At 35.9% G+C, this 19,572-nt stretch overlaps 1 protein-coding gene and 1 non-coding gene across 5 annotated transcripts in view; both read left to right on the forward strand.

The window, feature by feature from the left end:
• Positions 1 to 5,858: 5,858 nt before the first annotated feature.
• Positions 5,859 to 6,022, forward strand: LOC116154166 (U1 spliceosomal RNA). The gene has a single exon (XR_004138050.1). It is a non-coding gene; the product is annotated as a U1 spliceosomal RNA (small nuclear RNA).
• A 3,095-nt stretch (positions 6,023 to 9,117) lies between these two features.
• POT1 (protection of telomeres 1) overlaps positions 9,118 to 19,572 on the forward strand; it is a 77,391-nt gene continuing 66,936 nt past the window's right edge. For 2 of the 4 annotated variants that reach the window (XM_031455294.2, XM_031455296.2), the window contains exons 1-4: positions 9,118 to 9,204; positions 9,970 to 10,108; positions 13,018 to 13,090; positions 16,434 to 16,525. In XM_031455294.2, coding sequence (XP_031311154.2) covers positions 9,986 to 10,108; positions 13,018 to 13,090; positions 16,434 to 16,525 — 288 coding nt within the window. In that variant the 5' untranslated portion in view covers positions 9,118 to 9,204; positions 9,970 to 9,985. Of the gene's footprint in view, positions 9,205 to 9,969; positions 10,109 to 13,017; positions 13,091 to 16,433; positions 16,526 to 19,572 lie in introns of those variants that run through there. The other 2 variants (XM_031455295.2, XM_031455297.2) reach the window with 2 other exon arrangements.

Here is a 19,572-nt window from a genome sequence, read left to right on the forward strand (position 1 = left end):
ATTCCTCCTCCTAATGTCTTTTGAGCTGTGGTTTATATGAGTCTCTTTTCTCTGTTCTCTGTATTTAACAAATTCTTCAAATTACATGACTAATTGATAAAGATACTCTAGTTTTCCATCACCACTTTATATTTGTTATGTTGTGAAATGTATGTGGCCATTTAAAGGTGACTTGGCTTGGAGAGGGTTCTTATGTTTACTTAGCCATCTTCCTCCAGTGTCCTTGCTCAGCATTTCCTATGATTACTGACTTGAAGCCTGATTTTTCTCTCTGACTTTTCTAAAAAGGTAATGTAGTATTTATGTGGATTTATTTCTTCTAGAAATTTGGTTTTGGTTTTTTTTTTTTTTTTTTTTTAGTAGTTTAGTAGTACTTTTGGTGAAGGAATTTGTCACTTGCAGAATGTTTCTTCCATATGTGTTTAAGACATGAGGCAGCTTACAAAGACCATAATGGTAGTAGAATGGTCTAATTATACCTAACACATTAAAATACATTAATTTGTAGTGTGAAGATTTGAAGAATATCATTAGATAGTTGCTTATCTGGTGGCCCTAATTAAAAGAAGCCCTTTAAAACTTGTAATTTGGGGCATTTTCGATATTTAATAGTGTCCATATTTTTCAGCTCCACGGGAGTCATCACCACAGAATGCAGCTATTACGGCACAGGCACAGAGTAGATGAATCTATGCAAAAAATGTGGATATTTGCACTCTCACTTCACTGGCTGTTGTTTTTATATTTGCTTTCATTAAAAAATGGGGGATATGTCAAAGATAGCTCCAAAGGTCTTATATTAAAAGTTGGAGGTACCTGAATATAATTGAACTATGCAATTATAATTAGAATATGCTTAAACCATCAATCTACAAATATGGCTCTAATTGTAGTGTGTATTTTATTATTGGATTCTGGGAAAAAATGGAAAATTTCAAAGTTTATATAGGTCTGTAGAAGTTGCCCCATATAAAATTTCCAGAAAGCTTTATAATTTTAGTGTTTTATCTTTATATTAATATTTTATATGATTTTTCCCCACAGGCCTCCAGAATTTACAGTAGTATGAAATTATTGGGGTAATAGATAGTTGTATTTACCAAAGGGCCTCTAAGACTTAAACTGGAATTAGATTATCAATTTATTATAGATCCCAGTCTGTCCTGAAAAGTGTCTTTGTTATTTTTTTCTCCCAGATTGCTGATTCATCCTCAAAAACAAATAGTTTAAATGAGGTTTGCTTCACCTTGAGGCATTCACTGTGTGGACTTCCTCTTTTTGTTCAATACTCCCTAAAGGGTAAGTATTTTACCTCCTAAATCTGTGTCCTGGAAATAGTTATAAATTAGTTATAAAACAGTTAAAATTTGTCTTCAAAAAGTGAGATAAATATACCTAGAAGGATATGCCATATATCCTCTTTGCCCTCCTAGACCTTCTCGCCATTCTTTGATGTGCTCTCTGCCAGAGGAGGCTGACGTGTGCAGACCATATCATTTCTACCCCATACTCACACGGATCTGTGAGTTGGCTTGAAGCTGGCCACATCACTACACTACACAGGTTACATCTCTGTTCAAGGCAGTCTTGTCTGTACAACTTTCTCCTTCTAAGATACAGGAACTGCTCCCTCTCCTTACTGTTGACATAGGTGGTGTACAGCCTTAGAAGACATGTTCACATAGATGGTGTCAGGTTTCACAAAGGAAAAAAATAGTGGCACTACTAAAGAAAAGGAGATGACAATAGTTCTAATAGTGAGGCTTACATAGTGTAGCCAAGCTCAGTTTTTGGCTCATGGAGACTAAAAACTTGTATTAATTATTTTGTTGCAAATGAAATAAAACCCGTATCAAAATGTCATAAGCAAAAATGGATTAGCACTTAAACTGAAAAGTCTAAAAACTGATGATCAGTTATCAACAGATCTGGAGCTCAAACATTGTCATTTGGATTGGTAATATATAGTCACCTAGTTGCTTTAAAACAAATATAAGATAGTAAAGGAATAGTGAACAAGGGGTTAAGAAAGTAGTCTCTGATAAGATAACCTTTCAGTAGAGACCTGAAGGAAGAGAGTGAGTTTTGTGGATATATGGAGAAGAGAATTTCAATGTGTTTACAGTGTTTCAGTATCAGCAAGAGGGGCAGTACTATTTAGCAGAGTGACTGAGGGGCATATTTGAATGTAAAGTTGGAAGTGGTGAGAGGCCAGATTTTTTTTTTTCCTGAGTGTGATGAAAAATCATTGAAAGGTATTGCATGGAGGAGTGACATTTTCTAAATATATTTTAAAAGCATCACTCTGGGTCCTATGTGGAGAATTGGATGTAAGAGGATATAAGAATGGTAGTTAGGAAACCATTTTAGAAGGCTGTTGCTTTGAAACTGTGCAAGATAATTGGCTTGATGAAGGTGGTAGCAAGTGCCTAGATCCAGGATAGGATATTATCTGAAGACAGAGACAACAGGACTTGCTTACAGATTGGTTGTGGGGTGTTAGAAGAAGAATTAAGGGCATCTTCAAGGTGGCTTAGCCTGAGTAATTAATTGCATGGTGTTGGTGCCATTCATTGAGTAGGGGAATATCAAAGAGGAGCAATTTGGGGCTCACAAAATCCTGAGATCTCTCTTGGGCCTGTTATGGTTTGAAAGTTGAAGATACCTTCTAGACATCTGCATGAAGATTCCTAGCATGCGAATGAAAATACAGGTCTGGAATTCATGGGAAATATAAATTTTGGAAATATACATCTTAGAGGCTATTTTTTAAAAAATCTATCGAGTAGCACATTTTGCTAAGTGAAGATTATTAGTGATGTTAGAAGTCCTGTACCTATGAGTTCCCTTGTACTTGCCTGAAACAAGGCTGCTTTTGACCGCCAGTCATATAAAACTGGAACTGAGCTCACAGAACTAGAAATTCAGAGGCATGTGAATTTCAGAGTCAGTTGATTCAAGGGCGTAAGGCCACCATCAAATTTGCAGGATTTTTTTTTAATCTAACATTCTGCCCAGTTATCACAGACTGGCTCATTTTAAATCTGGTTCCTTTTTGGTCATGGAATGGCATCTAGGAGTAATCGGCCTACACGTCTTCTCACTTTGTATCAGGAGAATGGGAGTCTAATTTGTCATATTATCTCTACAGAGAGGAAAAAATCTCTCCCAGAAGTCCCCAGCAAATAGCTTTTCATCTTTCCTTGACTTGCATTGGATCACATGCTCATTCCTGAATCTGTAATTGTGGCAAAGAGTTTAGCATTTTTCTGATGGAGTAATAAGTGATTTGATATAAAGGATAATGGGCAGAAATTGTAAGAATCGAAGAATGTTTAATGTAAGGAAAAATTAAGGAGATTGATCGAGATTAGTATTATTAGTATTTGGAAGTTTAATATGAATAGAATTACCAGATTACTTGCAGTACATAAAAATTTTTTTCATAGCCAGATATAAATGATAAGGCAAGAAGAATAAATTTCCTTTTCATCATTTTCTTCCATTCTAATAGACTTGCGAGACGCTGTTAAGCAAACATGCCTCTAGACTTTGGACTCATTTATACCATCTTATTATGAAAATAAGTAGGAATGGCAAAGTATTTGTTTTTCTCCGTCTGTTCTAATCCTTTGGCTGTGCCAGACTTTGACACTGTATTCTGGGTTGAATATACCCTAATTAAACTGAAAATTTTCACATATGATTATATGGTAATCATTTCTATTCTGATCTAATCATAGGACAGATATCTTGCACTAATTTTTTGCTATTGAGAACTAGATAAAAGTAGGGCCAACACAAATGATATTTTATCCTCTAATTAATACAGTAGCTATAACCTATCATTGTAGGGAGAAAAGATAAACTGTCATTTAGCCACAGAAACTGTCACTGTTGTACACAAGAGAAAAATGGATAAAATACCCTCAATTTTCATCAAGAAGACTCTGTGATGTTGAATTTTCCATTTCCTGAAAAAAACTATGAACATAATGAATAAATGCAGATTCTATTTAAACTAATAGAAGAAAGATCTGACAAAGGTACAAAATGTCTTTTTGTGTTAAAAATTCATTTTGAATCTAAAACAAATTAGTTCTCAATTATTCTAAATAACCATGGTAATTTAAAAAACATGCAATCTCCCACCAATTTTCCATTATTTAAAACTATTCATTAGAAAGATTTTAAAAAGTGTACCTATTTTTGATCACTCAAAAAATATAGGAAAAAAAGAGAAAAATATCAGATTAACAAATTGCTACCTACCACCATGCTCTCCAACTTTCAGAACTGTACCATGGTCTTTTTAAAATGAACAAATTATCAACACAATTTTTTAGTCTAAGATTACATAAAGTTTTATATGTGAGTGTTACTTGCAGGATTTTCCAGGACATATCCTCATGGTATAAAAGGTAGGGCATTCCGAAAATAGAGACTCTCAACTCAAGACATAAACCCAAACATCTACAGTGTTAAGAAGCTGGAAGTCCCTCTTTGACTAATCTGTCCTTGTCTAATAATTTCCAGCAGGTCTTTTTCTCTTACTTTTCTTTATCCCTCTTCTGTGTGTGCTGCCTCAGTTACACTTGTACGAATCTGAACATAGACCAAGTTCCTTACTTCTTTACTGGAAGTTCAACAACTTTATTAAAATTTTTATTTTTTGAATGGGCAGGACAGCACAGGCATCAAAGAGTGACATCTCTTTAAAGGAATTATCCACACCCTCTGGCTTTTTCCCAGTTCCTCCTCAGTTTTGTCCCTTCTCTACTTTTGTAGAGAAACTTGAAGAACAAACCATTTTCTCAGGGAACATGGTTATTCCCACATATTGGTGCTTGTGGGTTTTGGTTTTTTTCTATAAGCAAGTTTGTCAGAGCATCCTTTTCTGAATTAACACTCACATTGCAGGGTTTTTTGTTTTTTGTTTTTTTCATCTCAATATATATCTTTGGTGTAACTTAAATAAAGGTCATCTCTGTTGAAACAGCCTGTCTCAACCCTGTGCCTCTTAAGATGAGCTATTCAAGTGCCATATGGCATGGTCCAACACAGGAAAAAGCTGCAGTCTACTTTGTGATTAAATCATGGCCCTTTTTGCTTAGTCCAGTCTTGCTTCACACATTTGGATCCCTGTTATGCTGACTTGGCTTTTAGATTATTATTTTCTGTTTCTAGCCATTCACTTTTACCTTAGTGTGTGGTTTGTCCCTTAGTATTTCTCTCAGACATAGATTTTCACTGAATTTGATTTGGAGAAAACTGGAAGTTATACATGCAAATTTTTAAAAATTTATCCAAAAATACAAAAGTTGTGAGGGGAGCTCTTCAATAGACACTGGTATTTTTCTCAATTCATGGTACCCATTATTATGTCTAAAAATGTCTTTATTATCTTCCTAATATGCGATGAATGATTACATACCTTATCATTATATACTTTAAACATAAATTTGCTATAAAGTTATATTTGAAATATCTTGTTTCAGTTATATAACAATATAGAAATGTGATGCTTTAGAAATGGGATTTTATACAATCATCTAGATGTTCAGTAGGATTGGACAGAAATGCTGTGAGAACACAAGGAAATGAACTCTGAACAATGTAGCCTAAATATTACTGTTCAGAAATCTCAGGAATAAGTAAAACATGATATTGTCAAGTTGTAGGGCTACAACATGATAACAAGTGTTTGCAGGAAGATGGTAGATTGCAATAGGAAGGGGTTGATGACCCCAAAAGTAATACAAAGGAAATAAATATGAAATATTGGGTGACTAGAAAATTCAATTCAAAATTTCAACATTAAAAAGTAAATAGTAAAGAGCAACTTAAAAATGCTATTGATACGTATTTGTCAGGGGAGATACCATGATCACGAAGGTAGTTTTCCCAGGTCAAGGCTCATCCATTGCACTCTGGATGTGCTGACCCCTGTGATTTCCCCAAATGTAGGAAACTCGACTGCATAATTTGTGGTAGTGGGGGACTGCGTTTGCACTTTCTCCTAAAGAAAAAAAATTAATTAATTAAAAAAATTAAAATGCTATTGAGAGGGAAGAATTATCAGAAATTTGTAAACTAATTTCTTTCATTTTGGTCAATTACTTAGAATAACAGCACTGATGTTTCTACTTTTCTTAATTAAAAAAAAAAACCCATTCCACTTTTAGTGCTCATTACTTATTAGTGAGATCTTGTTTTAACTTTTCTTAAAAATTGGACATTTTTACAGTGTAGATTTTATACCAAAACTTTCTTCTTTGCACCTTTAAAGATTGTTACTTGTAATAGCTATTACATTGTTTTCTTGTGTAGCTTTTTATGCTGCTTCAATAGCTGTAAAAAACAGTAACGGATTGTTTTGGCATATGTGAGTTCATTGCCTTATCTATTTGATTCAATCTCTTTTTTTTCTCTTTTATTATCTTAAATTATACTGTATTTCACGTTCAATTTTCTTCATTCATAGTACAAACTAATTGCTGATGCAAGGGAAAGAAGTATAGGATCCAAGGCCAGATGCATACCTAGCTCAGCCACTAATTGGGAGACTGAGGAGGAAATAGGATTGGAAGTTACTTGGATGTGTAGGAATTATCTAGGTCCTAGAGTAATTGAGAACAATCACACACGCACACACAAAAGTGATATAGACTTCTCTTAGATATCTGCACCACAGTAGAATGTGGACATTTATAAGCTAAATGGTGGCGGGGGGAGGGGGACAACTAAAATTTTAAAGGTTCAGTTGTTAGAGGATAAGAGAAAAACTAAGAACACAGGGTAGTGTTACTGAACTCAAGTTTAGCTGCTAATCACTCAAGAATCCAATACTAAGAGACAAGTGTTGGGTAAAAGGAAAGATAGCTTTATTAAGGAAGCTGACAATCTTTATGTCCCAACAAACCAACTCTGAACTCTTCAGGTTTTGCTCAGAGATTATATGGGGAAAAGAGGCAAAGAGCTGTGTCCTGAGGGGTAGTTTTCAAGCTATACGTGATCGGCACATGGATATTCTTCTGATTGGTTGATGGCGAGGTAATCAGGAGTCAACATCATCAACCTTCTGGTTCCAACAGGTCTGGGGTCTATGTGCTTGTGGGCAGCATACAATTAACTTCTTTCATCTAGTGGGCATTTCAGTATATGCAAAACGGCTCAAAGTATATGGCTTAGAATATTATCTATAGCCCTTGAGGAGGAACTAAGGGTCTTTGACTTTATTTAATGGCTGAACTATTATTATTTTGTCTTATTTTACTATTTTCCTTTGTTTCTGCATTTCTCATTTCTCTGATTAAATTTATTATTTGGCTAAAGTTTTTCTACAGACAAGAGGACATGGGGTGGGGGTGGGGGTTGTTCTGTCCCAGGAAGGCCTTAAAGGATCCTGCTCAGTTACAGTAGCAAAATGAAAATGCTTTTTCAAAAGATGAGTAAGGAAGACTAAAATGTGTCCTTTTGGCTTAACAACAAAGAAGTCTTCAGTGATCTTGGAAAGGCAGCTTCAGTGTAATGGGATGGAGTTGGGAGTGAAATGGAATGATGGAAGCCAAAGGTGAGGAAAGAGAAAACTTTTTCCTAAACATTTATTCTTTCAACAAATATTTAGCCCCTATAATATCCCAAACACTGCACACGCTTTATGCATATGATAGTAAACAATTCTCCCTACCCTTTGTAAGCTTAGGGTGTGAAACAATGTGTTTAAATGCCAATGGCAAATGTAAAAAATTAATAAACAGAAACCTCAGTTAAACAGAATTGGGAGATCAGAAGGGAGAGCTCTCACACCTTGCTGACCACAACAGGAAGAAGAAAGACTCCTTTCCTACAAACAGACTCAGACAATGAAAAGCCACAGACACTTAGTTTACTAAAGCTCTCCCAGCTTCCTTTTCCCCTCTGTAATGGTTTTCTTTCTCCCTTGCTGGATGGAGACTTGCATGTCTCCTCATAGTTGCAGACCTTGAGTTGCAATGTTCTGCTGATCCCCAGTAAACCCATCTTTGCTGGAGAAATACCTGACAGTTTATTTGTTTCAGGTCAACACAAAGAAAAAGAAAGAAAAGTTAAAAGCAGGTAGAGAGAAGAGAAGTAATTGAGGACAGAGGTGAATTTAACATGGCCAGGATCCAGAGCCAAGATGGAGAGCTTCACTTAGGCAAGAAGAACAGTATTTCTGAGTTGGGAGAGACCAGGGTAGGAACAAGTAGAGGATCTAAGCCTTACATAGAATAGTTTTCCTCAAGTGGACAGCTGCGAGGCTGTTATCACCGCTGGTTTATGTATGGTATACGAATACAGTAGTGGGAAAGGAAGGGAAAATGGACTGACACCAAGCGCTTCCTGCCTAAAATATAGTTTCTTTAACTATAGTTAGCCATTTCTTCCTGCAAATATTTATGTGCAGCAGATGAATCAGTTAAAAATAGCTTTGGAGATATGTAATTCTTTATTACACTACAGTTTTGCACTGAGGTGGTTTCACTTTAACGGTTAGAGGCATAAATCAAAAATTAGCAGAGGATTCATATTTAACATGTCCATCAATTACAGCATAAAATCATAGCCATATAAACCAGTGAAGAGGTTAATCAAATCTGTCTGAAAGTAGCATTACTCATTGGTGGAATTATTTCATTGTTAACACTATATTTGAGCGCTTGCACTTAACGGGGAGAGAACTGGCGGGTAAAATAAGAGCCCTGCCGGTAGGAGCGTCCAAACTACTAAACGTAACCTCAAATCCCGCCCTGGTTTTGGAAAGGCTTCTCATTGGTTACAGGATTTAGGTATCGCTCAGCGCACCGCTCCCGCCTCCCCAGCCTGAGCCTCCCGCCAGGCTGCCGAAATTGACGGGGGCGGGGCTAAGAGGAGCGGCGGGAACTCCGTGGGTGGTGAGGTTTTGCTGCCCCACGCTCCCCCTGGCGCCACACCCTCTAAGTATTCCGTCAAATTCGGGGGCATTTCAGCCCTAGAAAGCAACGCGCAATTCTCCAGGGATGCGGGGGGGAGGGGCATAGCCTAGCGACCCTGTGCGCATGCGTGGGGCGGGGGTGGGTTCGCTGGCGTGCTGGCGTGCGTGTGACGTCACGGGCGCGCCGGTCTCAACTCTTCCTAGTTTCTCTTTAGACGGCGGTTGAGTCAATTTCCAAGTAGATTTGGAAGTCTTTCCGTAGGTACAAGGTGAGTGGGTGCCTGAATCAGTGTTATGAGGAGACTGATTTAGTTTAGATCAAAATTTGGAGGAGTTATTGCAGAGAAACCCTTCATACTTGTCTTTCTCGTGAGTCTGCTGTGTTGAGCATCTTTTTTGGCGTTTTATGAGCAGCTGAGTTGAATTAGTCCAGGTCCCCGCCTTAACGCCTCTCAGCTGGCTTGGAGAGGGTTGATGCGCACACACTAAAATTAATTAGCGACACTAGTGCGTGTCCCAGTCGAAAAGTTTTAGGAAAAAGATTGAATCTGCAATGCATAAGTTAAATAGGCGTTTCTTTCGGTTGCATAGGAGCTGGAGGGAGAAGGCAGCAGGTATGTTTTGGAGCAATAAGCGTTCGATGTATAACTTGCGTACACAGTGTTAAAACTGCCAAAGGGATTAAAAAACAAAACCAAAACTTTTCAGCCCCCATTCCTTTCCCTACAATAGCTTGTACGTTTTAAAGCACAGTGATGAAGGAAATTGTTAGTGCAGTTTTCACAGATCCTTAAAGTAACTTTTAGAGATACTTCTTTAAATACAAAACGACATAGAAATGGGTTGGGTTTCAGTGTCTTAGGACAATGCTGTACTGATCCTTGTTATAAAGTTATGGAATAATCCACCCGTCCTCCCCTCTCCCCCAACAATGATGAGTAACTAACTTAAAGGAAAAGCAAAACTAAATCACAGAAGTTTAAAGCAAATTATTGATTACAATTTGGATAAAACACTGGTATTTTTGTTTTCAGCAGTAAGCTATCTGATATGCCACTTGAATTAATAAAAGAAGTCAGTGGAGTGCCTGAAGTTGATCTTTTAAGTAAATTTCGCAAAGTAGATTTCAGATCCCTACAGCCAGGTTGTGATTATAGCAAGACATATATCCAGGTAAGAATTCTCATAACTCAGAATTGTTGTCTTTTGTTTTTAGTAGTTGGATTATCATGTACCTTGATGTGGTTTTTCTTTGAATTTCTCTTGCTTGTGGGTACTTGAGCTTCTTGGTGCCACAAGTCAATGTTTTTCATCAAATTAGAGAAATTATTGGCTAATGTTTCTCGGATTTTTTTTCTTACTGTATTATTACTCTCTTCTTCTGAATGTCAGTTACATGTATATTGGACTATTTGATACTGTCCTTCTGGTCTCTGAGGTACTGTTTCTTTTTCATTTCTTTTTTTTTTCCCCCTGGCTCAGAGCCATTTTCAAATTGTGGAATTTCTATTGAGCCAGCTTTAAGTTCACTGAACCTTTTTTTGGTCATATCCAATATTCTGTTATTCATATTTAGTTAATTTTTAATTCTATATATTTAAGTTTGAGACTAAATTAAGAATGATGCGAAGGAGGTAGAGGCCTTATATGTAAAACGGGTCTGATAGTTTACTTTCAAGACTCCCTACAGTTTATAAGAGCAGCCCCACTGCATTCTCCTTTGGGGTGAGGGTAAGGCTTCTGGAATGGTTATGAAAGACAAACTTGATTAATGCCTTCCTCCCACTATGCCTCCTGATGTCTAAGGAGTTCCTTTCCTCAGGTGCTGGGGGGGGGGGTCTCTCCCTAGGTACCTGAGGTTTTTTTCTCTCTTTGCATTGTTGTGAAATCAGCGTGTCCTATTCCAGTAACTAATTTCTCTTTCTTCAGTCATCCCAAACTCGTACCCATATCTTTCTTCCAGTTGGATCAGGTGCTTTGAGTTTAGTTTGATTAATCTAATTTAATTGGGTTGCAATTCTTTTGACGGCTTTGCATCTTGGTAGTGTGTAATTCTTTCTTGCTTTTTTGTATGCTCCACAGTTTGTGGATGTAAACAGTGCATCCTGTGAAGGGCAGTGGAAACTGAGGTCAGTAAGTTTTTATTCCTGGAAATATGCAGGCCTTTATGTTAGGCCTTTAAGCGTGGTGTTTTGAGTTAAGCCGGTCAGGAGTTGAGCTAGGCTGGGGATTTGTTATTGCTCTGGTTACTTCAATGTGGTATAGGTATTAAATTCCTTTGGAGTTAGTTTGTATTTAGGTTGGACAGAGGATTTTTCCCATTGTGTCCCCCACCTTTAGTTTTAGGTCTTTCCTTTGTGCTTCATCTCAGGTAAGGTTTCTTTCCCAGCTCTCGTACTTCTGTCCCACTGGTAGCCAAGGTTACTTTTTGCTAGACACTTGTTGGCCTTGTGATGAGTGGATGTTCCCTGTTGTGATTAAGCCTAAGTCTTGTCAGGTAGTGTGTCCCTGGGTCTTGAGGGGGAGGCCTTCCCACTGATGACGCCCCGTCCCTCACTGTAGGTCTGGTCCTTGCACCTGTGTACCTATTCTGCCTGTCCTTAGAAGGGGTAGAAGGTATTGTTTCTGTCTTCCCCTTTCAGTGTAATCGGCTTTCACCAAAGTGCTAAGGTTCAGAAGTTTCTTGCCCTTCTGCCAACAGTTGAAGGACTGTTCTGAAAGAAAGATGGGGAGGAAAGCTCCAGGCGAGGTTTCCCGCCTTTCGTGTAGTAACTGCCACCACCATTGCCCCTACTGGCCTGGACTTGCAGGTTTGTGGAGGAGAGCTTGCAAGTGGGTGTGAATTCCCCTTGTGTTCGCAGCTCCCAGAGACTCCGTTATCTTTTAGCCCATACTTGGCCTTTAATAACTCATTAAGGATGTTAGATGAATTTTTCTTACTGATATCAAGCAGCATTTGCCCTTTACCACAGATAAGCAGGTGCTTACTGCCCTTCTCTAGTTAGTGATCTTTTCTTTCCTTAGATTTCTGGTTAATTGGTTGCTATGTGAACTCAACTCACTTGCCTCCCATCTCTCACTGGAGGTACTGATTTCTGGTTAGTTGGATGCCTTCTGACTTCAACTCTCTGGTGGGTCAAGAAAAATTTTGAAATGTGCACATTCTCCAACTTTTTGTTCTCTCCAGTTTACTGCCTCCTAGTTGAAACTATTTACCTTTATTTTTGACTGAGTCATTATGCACTGCTGATAATCAGATTTTTTTTCCTCTGATTCCTTTCTTATAAATAAAATTGATACATGAACATAGCTGTTGTATTTTTGTTGGCTATATCAAAGTTATTGGTGTGGAGATACGTGTTATAGGATCTATTTTTAAAATTTATTGAATAAAGAAATTATGTTTCTATGTGGAAGTTTTCAGAGTCCCATAATGTATTTATTCATAGGATTTAAACTTTAAAGCCAGAAGAAATTGTAGAATCTATCCAGATTGAATACTTAGTTTTATCTGAGGCTCTGATTAAATAACTTTTTTTAAGCTTAAAAAAAGTTACTTAATCAGAGCCTCAGATAAAACTAAGTTACAGAAGCTAAGTCACAGAGCTGAGTTACAGAAGCATAACAAGGGCTTAACTATACATGTGCCTTAGTCCATTGATTAGTCCACAGTCCTTATTTATGAGATTATTGTTTTGTACTTTTAAACTTTTAATACGTTTTAATTTCTTCTTGGCAAACTCTTCATTTTTTTTCTTTAGTAGAGAACAGTATTACAGGTTAAAATGAACCAGAAGTTTAGCTAGTTCATCTTTATCTGTAAAATGAAGAGTTGATAATATTTAATAAGATAGTTTAAGAAATTAAATTATGAACCTAGAATATTTTTAGGTCCTCTGGTTTTTCTCTAGAAAAATCACTTTCATCATGCCTTAAAAATAATGACTTGGACACTTAGACGTCGTACTTTGATTTCTTGAAAGATAAAAGTCTTGCTTTAAAAATTATTCTAATTTTTACTTATATCTTGGTGTTATGCTCTCTTTTGGCTTTTCTGTGTAACTATTTTTCTATTATTTCAGGGAAAACTTTCATATATCTCTTCTTTAACTTATGGTGGAAACAGAGCAGCTGCCTTGAAGATTGGACTGCAAGGTATATGAGAGAACCATTTCTGCTTAACTTTTTGCTTGTAATCTAGAAATGAGTAACTTCATGTATGTCTACATAATACACATAAGTACAAAAATGATTTCTAATGAATAATACATGCATGCTAGTATAAAAATCTATAGAATGAAAAGTTATTCTTTTCCTCTCAAAAATTTTTCTCCAAAGTCCATCCTTCCCCCTCTCATTGCCTCTGTTTTACTTCAGATTCCTTTAACATCCTATCTAGATTATTACAATAGCTAACTCATCCTATTACTTCTAGTTTCACTAATGTGACTCAAATGGTTTAGCAGACGTTTAAAATGTTTCAGCATGTTATTTATTACCTAGGTGTAGTTGCATGAGATAATTCCTTCTCCCTAGTAACCCTAAAGTAATCCTAAGCTAGGGAGAGCAACCATGGAATACTTGGGGGCCAAAGTAGATCTCATCAGAAGCCTGAAATTAGTTGAACGAATGAAGAGTGGTCTATGGCAGTGAATGGGAAACAAACTGAACTACAACATTTCTACAACGATTGAAAATCAGCTATATATCAGACACAGTTCTAGGTACAGCAGCAACCAAAACAAAGTTCTTACCTTCCTGGAGTTCACATTGTACGGGAGTAAATAAATTCAAATAATCACAAAAAGTAATAATTGATCAAAATGTGATTTGAAGAAAAAATAGAGCAGGATAAGATGGTATGCTTGGTATATTATCCTTTTTATATATTCGTAGGTTTGACTTGCTAATATTTTGTTAAGGATTTTTTCATCTAAATCTATGAAAAATATGATCAGAATCTGTCTTATAGTGATTTTGACTGGTTTTGATATGAGGGTAATGCTGTCCTCAGAGGAGAGTTGTTTATAATTCCTCTTCTATTTTCTGGAAGAATTTATCTAGAATTGTTGTTTCTTCCTTAGATGTTTGTGGAATTCACTAGTAAAACCAACTGTGCCTGGAGTTTTCTTTATGGGAAAGCTCTAAGTTCAATGTCTTTAATTGATAAAGGGCTATTCAGATTATCTTTTTTTTCTTGAGTAAGCATTGGTAGTTTGTGTTTCTAAGGGAATTTATGTGTTTCATCTTGGTTGTCAAATATATTGGCATAAAGGCATTCATAATACACTTTTTATATGCTTCTGATGTTAATAGGATCTGTAGTGATATCCCATTTAGTGGATTAGATAATTTGGTAACCTCTCTCTCTGTTACTTTTTCCTAATCATTTTGGCTAGAGATGTATTTTATTGATCTTTAAGGTCAGATTTTCTTTTCATTAATTTTTCTGTATTTTTCAGTTTTCAATAACATTTTCTTCTCTGTTAATCTGCTGTTAAGTCCAGTCAGAGTACAGTTAACTTCTAATATTATATTTTTCAACTCTGAAAGTTCATCTTGAATTTTTTCATATCTACCAGTTCTCTTCATCTGTTTTCTTCTTTCTTGAACATGTACTTTCAATAACTCTTTTAAAAGCCTCTCTGGTAATCCTATTATCTCTGACATTTCTGGGTTCTTTTCTATAGATTCCCTGCTACTGTCACCCACACACGTGTTTTTTCTTTCTACATGGTTTACAATTTTTTACTGTGTGCTAGACATTTAGAATTTTATATTATCAAATGTTGGATTTGTCTTTCTTTAAATATTATTTGTCTTTATCTTGGGATACTATCAATTTTCTTGGAATCAGTTTGATTAGCTTTGTTAGTGTGGGTCTAGAGCAGCCTTTATTTTGGGGCTGATTTGGCCTCATCACCAAGGAAATACCTTTATGACGATTTGACTATGGGCTTAGTGTATGAGGATTCCACTCTGGCTGATTGGAACCAGAATAATTCCCAGCCCTGTGTGAGTCTCAGAATTGTGCTGTCTTTTCCTTTCAAATGGTTCTTCCCCTTCCTGGGCTACTTTTCTCCCATGCATTTGGAGATCAGTGCTCAACCAAAGACCCGAAGGCACCCATCTCCAGAGCACTCTGTCTGTGCTGCTCCCTTCCCTTTCAGCGCTCTGTCCTGCAAACTCTCGCCACCTGGCTGTCCTCAAATCTGAACTCTTCTGAGTTCAGTGAGGCGACTGGGCTTCCTTTGGAGTTCACCTCCGCTTTCTGTATTCTGGAAACTCTCCAGGAAATGAGCTAGGGCTGTTGCTTAGTTTTCCTTCTCAAAGAGATCACTTTCTTGCACTTCCTGTTGTCTAATGTTTGAAAACAATTGTTTCCTATTTTTTTTTCTTCATTTTCTAGTTGCTTTAAGGCTGGAGAGTAAAATCCAGTCCATGTTACTCCCTATCATGGCCAGAAATAGACATCTGATAGGTCATTTAAGATATTAAAGAAGTATGTTATATTTTAATTAGAAGCCACTGTATTTTTGTTTGGTTTTGAGGAACATTAATGTTTCAGGTTTTTTTATATACTTGTTTTGAGGAGTTGGATGAAAGAGGTAAGTGAAAAGAGGCAATAGGCAGATGTGTGGTAGTTGTTTCTTTGCTGGTGATAGAAGAGCAGATTCGAGGGTTGTAAGTTACACAAAGAAGACTGCAAGTTTTGGAAGGATTTTTCATGTACTTCACAGATGCATGAAAAATCTGATGTGATGGCAGTTTCATAGAGTAGCTGAATGTTTGAAAGCTGGTAAGAATAAAACCTCCCTCAGATGATACAATAATTGATGGCCTTAGTTCAGCATTTGGTTCTAGGACGTGACCTCTGGGGAATGAAGATAATGGAGATTCTCTGCCAAAGCTTGGAATATCCAAATTAGCTTCCTTGTAGGATATTCATTTCTCATTTTCCAAGTAATTTTCAACATTAAAATCACAGATCACTCAGTCTTTACACACGCATTGCTCTTTTACTCTTCAGTATAGGGATGTTGGAGGAAAAGAACACACTGGTCTGGATTAAAAGTTAATATACTGGTAATTGTATGTTACTAGAAGTTCAGTAAAAATGAAATATTTGCAGAGCGATACACTATAAAAATCGAGTAACTGTATCTTACTCAATTTCTTTTGATTATAAACATGGGAAAATAAATTGAAAGTGATCATCATGTGGTGTTAATGTGGTATTTATAGAAATTTATAAAAAATATTCTATTTGAAACTTGTCATAATTTTGGTTTTAATGCCTAGTAGCATTCTGTATAATGTTGTTTGCAATACTTAAGGTATTAGCGTGAACTAAAAGTGAATTATAAGCATTTTAATTACTCTTCATAATTACATTTTTTAGTAACTGTAGTTTTTAGAATTTAGTTGTCATCAGGTTTCCTGTGTCTAAAACTTTTGTATCTAAAGCATTTTTCTCTGTGTGTGTGTTTCTCTGTAGAACAAGAAAATTCAAATTCAGAGGTCAACACCATCAATGTATTATTTTTTGGAAAATTAGCAAAGGACTGTGCTAAAGTTTTCTATAAAGGGGTAAAATGTTTTTATATTACTTTATTATCTTAGAAATAGATTTAGACTTATCAATGGTATTATATCTATCCTATAGACCATTTTTTAGAGATTCTTTATATATTTGCAGGTGTATGAAAAATGATAATTAAAAAAGCAACATCTTTAAAATTGTGACACTCCTAAAAGGTCAATAAAACTTATATTGACATAAAAAGGAACAATTTTTCCTATCACTTAATTTTAATTATCAGTATTCAATAGAATGTCTTAAAGATGTGTACATTTTCTCCTCAATTAAAAAATAATTCTTGTAACTAAAAAATAATGTGAACTATAACTCTCTAGGTTTATGATATTTTCTATAATTATTTTAAAAATAAATGTCCACTAAATCCTCAACAAATTAATGCCTGCTAAATCCCCAACCAAACCAAACCAGCAGCGTATTAAAAGGAGTAAACACCATGACCAAAGGGGATTTATCCCGGAAATGAACTTGGGATCAACAGAAGAAAATCAGTTATTGTAATACATCACATTAATAGAGCAGGGAAAAAACACACAAATGATCTCATCTTAATTGATGCAGAAAAGGCATTTGAAAAATTCTACACACTTTCATAATCAAAACAATCAGAAAACTAGGAATACAAGGGAACATCCTCAATATAATAAAGATCACTTATGAAAAGCCCACAGCTAACATCATACTCAGTCGTGAAAAACTGAAAGTTTTCCTCCTAAGATCAGGGACAAGCAAGGATGCTTGCTTTCACCCCTGCTGTTCAACATTGTACTGGAACTTCTAGCCAGAGCAATTAAATAAAAAAGAAATAAAAGACATCTAAATTGTAAAAGAAGAAGTGAAACTATCTCTTTTCTCAGATGACATGATCCTATGTATAGAAAATCTTGAAAGAATCTGAAAGAAAGCTACTAGAGCTAATATGTGAATTTAGTAATCTTGTAGGGTGCAAGATCAACACACCAAAATCAGTTGTGTTTATATATGCCTACAGTGAACAGTCTGGAAAAGAAATCATGTGAACAATTCCACGTAGGCTAGCATCTAAAGGAAGAACATACCTGGGAATAAATTTAACCAATGAAGTGAAAGACTATACATCAAAAGCCAAAAAACATTGCTTAAAGAAATTACATGACACCTAAATAAATGGAAAACATACATGTTCTAGGAAGCTAAGTATTTTTAAGCTGTCAGTACTACTCAAAGTAACCTATAGAGTCAATGGAATCCCAGTCAAAATTCCAACAACTTTTTTTGCATAAATAGGTCTATCCTCAAACTCATGGAGTTTTGAGGGCCCTGAATAGCAAAACAATCTAGAAAAAGAATAACAAGGTTATGCTTCATGATTTCAAAACTTACTACAGAGATATTGTAGTAAACAGTGTGGAAATGGCATAAGGATAGACATACATATGCGCCAGTGGAATAGAATAAAGGGTCAAGAAATAAGCCCGTATGTCTATGGGTAGTTGATTTTTGGCAAGGGTACTAAGTCCACTCAGTGTAAAATGATACAGCCACTGTTGAAAACAGTATGGCAGTTCTTCAAAAAGCTCAGCATAGATATACAGTATGATCCAGCAATTACACTACTAGGTATGTACCCAAAAGAATTGAAAATACGGACTTAAACAGATATTTGTATGCCGGTGTTCACTGCAGCATTATTCAGAATGCCCAAAAGGTGGAAACAACCCAAGAGCATCAGTAGATGAATGGATAAACAGTGTAGTGTGTATGTACAATGAAATATTATTAAGCCATAAAAAGGAAAGAAGTTCTGATACATGCTACATCATGGATAAACCTTGAAAATATTAATGCTAAGTGAAATAAACCAAACACAAAAGGACAACCATTGTATGATTCCGCTTACATGAAAATGTGTAATTGGCAAATTCACAGAGACAGAAAGGTTAGAGTTTACTAGGGGCTGTGTTTGGAAATAGTGGTGATGGATGTATAGCATTGTGATTGTAATTAGTGCCAGTGAGATGTACACTTTAAAATAGTTAAAACAGCAGGTTTTATGTTATTTATATTTTGTCTCATTAAAAACAAAAGTCTTCTGTGTGAGACTAAGGCAACACAGATACGTAACAGAAAATAAGACTCCTTTTTGATCTAAATCCTCTAGAGTTTCACTGTCCAGTAGAGCTATGCTATGATGGAAACGTTCTGTATCTGTGTTGTCAGTATAGTAGCCACTAGTTATATTTAGCCAGTAATCACTTAAAATGTGGCTAGTACAAATGAGGAACTGAATTTTAAACTTTATATTGTTTTAATTGATTTAAATTTAAATAGCCACCTGTGGCTAATTGTACTGTATTGGGCTAACACATCTCCAGAAGAATTAACCACTATTTGATGTAAAATCTTACAGATTTTTTTCTGCATGTGTAGTAAAATGATTTAGAGTTAATTTTCTTTAAGAACCACATGATATCTTTGATGTTAACTGTAGATCCTCTAGATATGTGCAAAACCAGATATGGCAATTAAACTAATATCGAACCATATAGCTATTAAACATACTGTTGAGTCATTGATAAGTCTCCGAATAAATTGTTTAAAGTTAGACCGTGTTTCGAAAATGATACCGTGGGAATATGATATATGGTTTCAATCTTTTTTGATTTATGGTTGTTACTAACAAGTAAATGACATGGGAAAATACAAGTTTCTGCAAAACCATGCCATCAAATGAGATTGTACTGTGTCTCTTTTTTCATTTACCTTCATTTAGGTTCAGTAAACATTTATTAAGGGCTGACATTTTGCTTGACACTGTGCTAGGCTCTGGAGAAGCGAAAACGAGTAGGACACAGTACTTGACGTTATGGAGCCCACTGTCTCTAGTCTAATGGAAAATCATTCAATGGCAGTGACTGTAATAGAACTGGAATAGCGCTCTCAGTAAACTGACTCGGCCTGGAGGATTTAGGGGAAAACATCGAACAGTAGGCACTTGGTTTTATAGTGGAACATTTTGTTTGTTAGGCTTCAAACTTTTTATTATGAAAAACTTCAA

This window comes from Camelus dromedarius, chromosome 7 (genome assembly GCF_036321535.1).
Source record: "Camelus dromedarius isolate mCamDro1 chromosome 7, mCamDro1.pat, whole genome shotgun sequence".
In the NCBI taxonomy this organism is placed as follows: domain Eukaryota; kingdom Metazoa; phylum Chordata; class Mammalia; order Artiodactyla; family Camelidae; genus Camelus; species Camelus dromedarius.